The 7,223-nt window shown below is 35.7% G+C and overlaps 1 protein-coding gene across 8 annotated transcripts in view; it reads right to left on the bottom strand.

Moving 5' to 3' along the window:
- Positions 1 to 630: 630 nt before the first annotated feature.
- Positions 631 to 7,223, bottom strand: part of ANKRD27 (ankyrin repeat domain 27) — a 57,220-nt gene continuing 50,627 nt past the window's right edge. For 6 of the 8 annotated variants that reach the window (XM_075765424.1, XM_075765422.1, XM_075765418.1 and 3 more), the window contains exons 24-29: positions 6,975 to 7,094; positions 6,725 to 6,886; positions 5,726 to 5,834; positions 4,866 to 4,947; positions 4,235 to 4,307; positions 631 to 2,383 (exon numbers count right to left, since the gene is read on the bottom strand). In XM_075765424.1, coding sequence (XP_075621539.1) covers positions 2,108 to 2,383; positions 4,235 to 4,307; positions 4,866 to 4,947; positions 5,726 to 5,834; positions 6,725 to 6,886; positions 6,975 to 7,094 — 822 coding nt within the window. In that variant the 3' untranslated portion in view covers positions 631 to 2,107. The remainder of the gene's footprint in view (positions 2,384 to 4,234; positions 4,308 to 4,865; positions 4,948 to 5,725; positions 5,835 to 6,724; positions 6,887 to 6,974; positions 7,095 to 7,223) is intronic. The other 2 variants (XR_012837549.1, XM_075765425.1) reach the window with 2 other exon arrangements.

Genomic DNA, 7,223 nt, shown 5'->3' with positions numbered 1-7,223 from the left:
TTACACTCTTATAGCATAGTATCACCAGTATTGAAAAGCTAATAAACTGATTTTTCTCATCCATATTATCAAGAAGACATAAGAATCATTTCGTTAAATGCACAGTATAATTAAAACACAAGCAAGATTCTCACTATGTAGTTTGGAAATCAGATGTATGAACATTTGTTTGTATCTTAAACTTTCTAAGTAATATCTAGGTTATTCTTGCTACAGGTAAGGATAAGTGACTTCCTCTAGGTCATCTTTATGTCACAAGAAGAAAAAAAAATAGTTCATATCTTTTTCCTCTTGGTCTTTTGGCTTGTAATAGCTGACCATCCATCCTACCTTTTTTTTTTTTCACTGGGAATGTAGAACTAGAGAAGGAAGTTACGTGAAAAGGTTCGGTTTCACCAACAATTCTATATTGTACACCTCTGTGCCTTAAATCCAAAAGCACACAACCTAATCATAGTAATCCATGAATGTAGGAGGGAAGAAGGTCATATTGAACTTGAGAGTAAATTCCAACAGATCCCTCAATTTACCCACCGACACAACGTGAAGCCGTCAAATGCCTACAAAAACAAAAGCAAGGAAATCATAAAAGACTCAATGCTTTGAAAAAAGCACTCAAAGGAAACAGCATTTTCAACAGTTATTTTACTAGTTTTTTCTTTCCATCATTTGGCACAAATCCAAGGCACATTAGAAAATCAGATGAACTCATAAATTATTAGAAAAATACACACATGACCCTCATGTCCATATGTGCACTTATTGCACATTTTACCTCTTAGATTAAAAAATTATTTGAAAAAAAATCACCAGTATGTCTTCCACCTTTGTACTTTGCCAGGCAGTTTCCTAATACCACAGTTAAAAGAAACAGAATTATTCATAGAAATATAGTTTATGAAATAAAATGCAAGCCAGATGTGACGAGCCAAGGAAAAAAAAAACCAAACCAAACAAAACAAACAAAAAAAGCCAAAACCAACCCTGCACTTAGACACCTGGCTTGTGCTATTTACACATTCTCCTACCATAACCCAAACAGTTAGAAAATGACGTCCAAATCTAAGCAGCCTTCTCATAGTTACTTGTGAGCTTTCAATTCTTCAGTCATCACCTCTAGGAATGGGGTAATATTTGGCCTATTCCAACAAATGCTTACTGATGTAAGAAGTACCTTTCGTAACTGGAATTTCACCGTGTAAAAGAGCAGTCCAGAGCAGGCTCCTGAGCAGCAGTTTTGTCTGCAGATGTTGCCCAGGTTCAAAATCATGAATATTTGTGCATTTTTGCATGACTTGCTTTAGAGGAAGGGGGGGAAAAAACAACCAAAAAACCCAAAAACAACCCACAACTTAAAATAATTTTTGTGTCCTTACACACACTTGCTTCTGCATATTTTTTTGATTAGGCTGTGAACAGTGAGTCCAAAGTTTTTTCCCAGTATCCTGGCTCCTGTATAAACTTGATCTTGCAGATCCAATACAGGGGAGCATTGCAAAGAAATCAGCAAGAATTGCATCCCTTCACATTAATAGCATGTATACATACCGTTTTCCCAGCTACTGAAATATACAGAAATATATACTATAATGGTTTGTAACATTACAATAAAAATAGAGACATTTCAATTACCTCTGACAATAAATACCTTGTTATCCAATATATCTTTATATATATAAATATATATATTTATATATACTTATCCAATGTAGTGATAAAAACGGAAAATGTAAAAATTATTCAAAGACTTTTAAAAACAAAGTGGGTGGCTGAAAAATACAATTTAGGGTTTGGTTTGGTTTACTGTTACATATAATTTTTTAGTAAGTGCTAACTAGAATAGGAAAGTAACTTTGCCGTCTACATCTTGGTACGTCTCTGTTGAGATCAGTAATGATCTGGCTGTGTAGTTACCTCCAAGATAAACAGAGGATGCAGTCTTCAAAAAGTGCTAGCAACATTCCGTTTCTGCTGAAGAGTCATCCTTGCATTCTGTTCTGAAGGCAAGCTTGCAAGCATCACTGAATTCTTCGATACACAGTGAAGGGTTGTTGAAATTAACGCCACCTAGTTCCTCAGCTTTTGACATCAAATTCACACTTCCTTGTCAATGTTTTGAAAGCAAGTCATCACAGCAGTCTCTTGATTGTGAAATACTTGGATTTATAGGGCTGGATAAACTATTATCGTTGACATTCTCCGCTGAAAGTGGCACATTAACAGTGTGTCTTCGGTGCATTAATTTACTCCTGTGAGGAACTTCTATCATGTCATCATGTTTCACAAACTCACCACTGCATCCTGTGTCAATCATCTTAACTTTACTCTGGTCCAGTGTTTCAACAGATTTTAACTTGGTTTTATCAAAGCTTTTAATAGCTAACTGTGAGGATAGAAAAAGGGTACATTAAAATCATTGTCAACTTTCTTCATTACAAAGAAGTAAAATGAATACACTGTTTCTTGAATATAGTTATCACATTAATTTCATGGTATTCTTTATACTGAGAACACAGCCAAGGGTTAAAAATAATTTGTAGGACAGTAATTATATTTGGTCTACACATGAGAAAACAAGAGAGGCTGACCTGCCCCAGGCTACATAGACAGTACTAGAACTGCAAAGATAATGAAGGCATTCCAAAACTTATTTTCACTGCACTATCCCTGTATCATCCTAACTCTTCTAAACACCTTTTGTGATCAAGTCTCAAGGTACTTGAAATTAACAGCCATTCCTTTTACCATTAAGAAACGTGTAAGTAGTAATGCAGACAGGCTCAGTCAGGCACTGCTGAAAGCAAAGGCAGAACCTCCCTGCTCCCAGGTCTTACCTGTCAGGGAAGAGACACCCACCCTCCCACCCCCCTTAAAGACTCTTTTTGGTCATTACAACTATTCTTATCTTCCACTTCCATATCTGCTCCTGATTTTTCCTTTTCAGGGTGGGTGGCTCTCCTTGACTACTGGCCACTCTGCAAATGTTAAAATAGCTAAAAGAAAAAAGAGAATCCAAGCATGCTAATGACAGATTTTCTAAGGTAAAAACTAAAGGCAGAAATTAATTATGATATCCTTTTACTGAAATAATGGCAACAATCTTGAAAAAGTTTCAGAGATAATACATGTGTGTTTATATATATACATAAAAACATATATATATATAAAATATATAACTTAGAGCTGTATGACTTGTAAATTCAGAAAGCCACTATAGTCACACATGGCTGAAGTGCTATGTATCAGTCACATATTAGTTTTTTGACAACTGCTGTACTTGCATGACATACTCTGCCTTCAGCAAGCCACAATTATAAAATCTAAATTCCACGTTTAATTACATAGTGGGATATTATCATTAATACTAGAAAAAAATAATAAAATACTAGTTTTATAGCATTAATTTGGCATTCTCAAGGCTCTTTGCAAATGTTAAATCTCATAAGGGCTCTATGAAATAGAAGAGTATTCCATTTTCTAGATGGAGCTGAGCAGCAGAGTCTGCATTTCCAAGGCTATGTCAATCTAATAGCAGGCAGCTTCTGAACTAACCTGGTAGAAAACGGTTTTCTTTTAAATAGGTTAGTTTTTCTCTTGATTTAGTACACTGAAATGGCTCAGCAGAAGGTCCAATGAGAGTCAAAGCCAGTGGCAAGGAGGAAGAGAAAGCACATGCTCTGGGTGGAGGGCCGCATCCAACAGTCAGATTGGCTTAGGGTGCCATGGTACCCCCAGCCACAGATGAATTGATTACATCTGTTTGTGTCACAGCTGACAACGCAACATGCAGTTTGCTGTCACCCTTGCAATCAAGCTCCTCCTACAAGCAGACCTACCACACAACCCCCCAATTTTAATCTACTGAAAAATTTCTCTCTTGTAAATACCATCTCTGCTTGGCTACAGCTCTGATAAGCTGTAGACTTTTCAAGCCTCAGTATAACCTAGATTTTGCTAGACATGACACAGAAAACAAGACAGAGATGAAGCCTGCAATAAGAGGCTTAAGAGGTTTAAAAGTAAGAATAAGATGTTTAAGAGGTGTTGTAGTAGCACCACTGAAGTTTGACAATGATGAAACATTAGCAATTTAGCAGACAAGTCAGAATTTTGGGGATTCGCTGACCACCACTAGCAAAGAAAATTTCCTGGTTTACGTATCTATATTAATAGCAGACAAAACAAACAGATTTGCCATATTATACAAATAATTCAAGCAAGTAGTTCCACTTACCTGATGCAATAACTGATAATCAAAATTAGGGACACTTTTATCTCTTGTTATTGTTCTCCGTAAATGCTTTGCTCTAAAAAATATTTCAAAGAAATTAAATTTAACCAAGTCTTTCTACAAAAGTCTCAGTAACAGAAAATCCACAAGGTGGCCCTATCTCAACACAGAAAGGCATTTGACATCTCAAAATGACAGCCTACTAGTATTTCCTCTATTTTATCACAGAACATACATAAACGTTTAAAAAGATCATAGGCAAAACCCAACCATTGAGTGAAGCACTAAGATAATATGTTTAAAGCAGTCTAGCTCTGAAATTCTTAATTTATGGTACACCAAGTATTAGCGCAAAAAAATTTTAAACAGGTTTGCAAGTACTCCTTCATCAGCCAGCTTTTCCCTCCTGCTGCACAGCACATCACTGCTGTTCACCACCAATGTGTATGTCATGCCTACATCATCTGTCTAGTGACATGAACGTGCATGCCTTGGAGGATTAAAATCTACTGTCAAATTAGTCATATGTGATGTGTGACAATGCTTGACCCGCTTTTGGGTTTTATTAACAGTTGTATGTTTGTTCGCTTATGGGAAACAATAAACGTACTTCTGAGGATGCTTCTATGCTTACTTGTTAAATCTGTTAATTGATTGGACCAGTTGAAGTTGTCTGCTTATGGGATCATCGGCTTTCTCACATGGCTTAGAATTCACTAGGGGTTTAAAAGAACAGGCAGCTAAAATTACAAGAGTCACGCTTAAGAATTAAAAAAAAACCACAGTTCTGAATAAAAAGTGGTATCTACTGACATTAGATTTAAAATTTTACAGTAAAACTCTAATAGCAATAACTTGAATCAGAGTCACAATTTATCTTTGGAAATTTTAAAGCATTTCAAGTCACAGGAGTAAGCATTCTTAATCAGATTAGCATAACTGGCCCAGCTTCTGAAGAGACCATGTCATTCTGGACTTTGAGGCCCTTAATTCCGATCTTTACAAACCTGAACTAATTCACACACAGATGCTATACCATGTCTTTGTTAATATTACTTACTAATGTCTTCTATTGTTCCTTTATAACTATTCCCATACTGGAAAGGACTAGATCAACCTTTGGCATCATCATACTGTGATTAATTTTGCTCTTCTATTAATGGAACATTCACAATCTTTCCTAGGGAAGCAGGCAAGAGTGATTTTGAAAAGCCTAACTAAAACTCATGGATGCTGAAATGGGCACTCGTGCTCCTCATCTTCCCTAATTCCTGCTCACACAGCCTCACTGCCTGAGTATGCAGCAATGTCATGAACATAATACAAAGTCTGCTACATTTAGTTACAGTATTTTAGGTGTTACCTGTAATACACACACAAAATAGTTGTGTGTTCTTTAATTATACCTCAATCAATTATACAAAATATTTGATGTAGTCACACATGAATTCGCCAATCCCTTTTTATTCATACCAGTGGAAACATGGCATGTACCTTTTTTTCTTATCTTGATAGCAGCATGCTGCTCACACTCCTTTTCTCTCTCTGCTGATGTAGGTACATAGGTTGGTGCTGTTTCCAGCAACTTAATGATGTTTGAATTCTTAGTTTTAAAGTTTCCATTTTCACCATTATTAAAGAAAAAGAAAAACATCAGTATAATTTAGGATTCTAGTCTATGCGGAGCATGTTAATTAATTGCTGCCTAAATAAATGTAATGCACACAAAAATATCTCATTATAAATACAAACTTTAAGTTGTATCATTTTGAGTAGGGTCAAAATCAGTGTTCCACGAGTTGCACTGTACCAGAGTGATGATTTTGTGGTCTTGACCTATTATTTTAAACTATGTTATTGACGGTTAAGCTAATTTCAGTTTAAATGGTAATACACATACTAAAATTGATTCCATACAGAATTTTGTGGTCATTATGCTACATCTCAGAGGCTATTTGAGCACATAAAGATAAGGGACCATGCATCAAATCATTTAAAGAGTGAAATAATTCTTTATAATTTAATATTACATATTCTGTTATTGCTGTTAATAAAGGGGAAGGCCACAGTTATTGATGACAAGATAAAAGGTATCAAAAGGCACGAAGGGCAAAAGACGGTGGATGGAACAAGATTGCTAGCAGTGTAACTCTTCAGTGAAAGGTGTTAATTTGCCTACATTCAACATTTCTTCTGCTCTCTCTGCCATTACTAGCATAGATTATAACGTCATTTTCATTCACATATGTGCTTTCACTCCTCATCCTGTTTGTCTAGGATTTTAGAAACATAACAGGTTTCATGTACCACAGATATCATATTGTATGTTGTACAATAAACAGGCATCTTAGTCTTTTAATCATACATAATTGTTAAATACAGAAGTCTTGGCAAATACTGTTGTGACAAATAGTTCTATTTGTTTTCTTTCCTACATTACGCATATGGAACTTTAGGAAAATCTAACCTTAGAAATGATCTTTCTGCACTTACCGGCTCAGCACAGTCTGCAGGGGTACAGTTCCTTTCGTTCCTTATGTGCGTCATTGCACCATTCTGAAGTAGCAAGTCCACCAGGGCTTCGTTCTTTCCTATCACGGCCTCGTGCAGTGCTGTATTTCCTTTGGCATTAGAAAGGTTAACAGAAGCTCCATGCTGGACAGCAAGATAAAATGGAAGTTATAAAGACAGAGAATAGAACTAAGAAATACTATCCTGAACATTCTGTTTTCAGTGATCTTACCTCTAACAACAAGGCAGTAGTCTCATACTGTCCATTCAAGCACGCATAAATCAAAGGAGTATTTCCATATATATCCTTTTTATTTTGTTTAGCATTGTAATCCATCAGACACTTTACCACCTATTGAAAGAAGTAACAACTCTTTAAGATACCAGCTAAAGATATTCATGCAGTGAAAGTTCCCCTCTTTTTTTTTTAACATTTTTTTGAAATCTGGAATGAAAAAGAGATGAAAGAAAAAAGGATGGA

The sequence above is a fragment of the Balearica regulorum genome, chromosome 13, assembly GCF_011004875.1.
Source record: "Balearica regulorum gibbericeps isolate bBalReg1 chromosome 13, bBalReg1.pri, whole genome shotgun sequence".
In the NCBI taxonomy this organism is placed as follows: Eukaryota; Metazoa; Chordata; class Aves; order Gruiformes; family Gruidae; genus Balearica; species Balearica regulorum.
The sequence above is the reverse complement of the archived record's forward strand: the minus strand, read 5'-3'. Positions and strand labels throughout refer to the sequence as shown.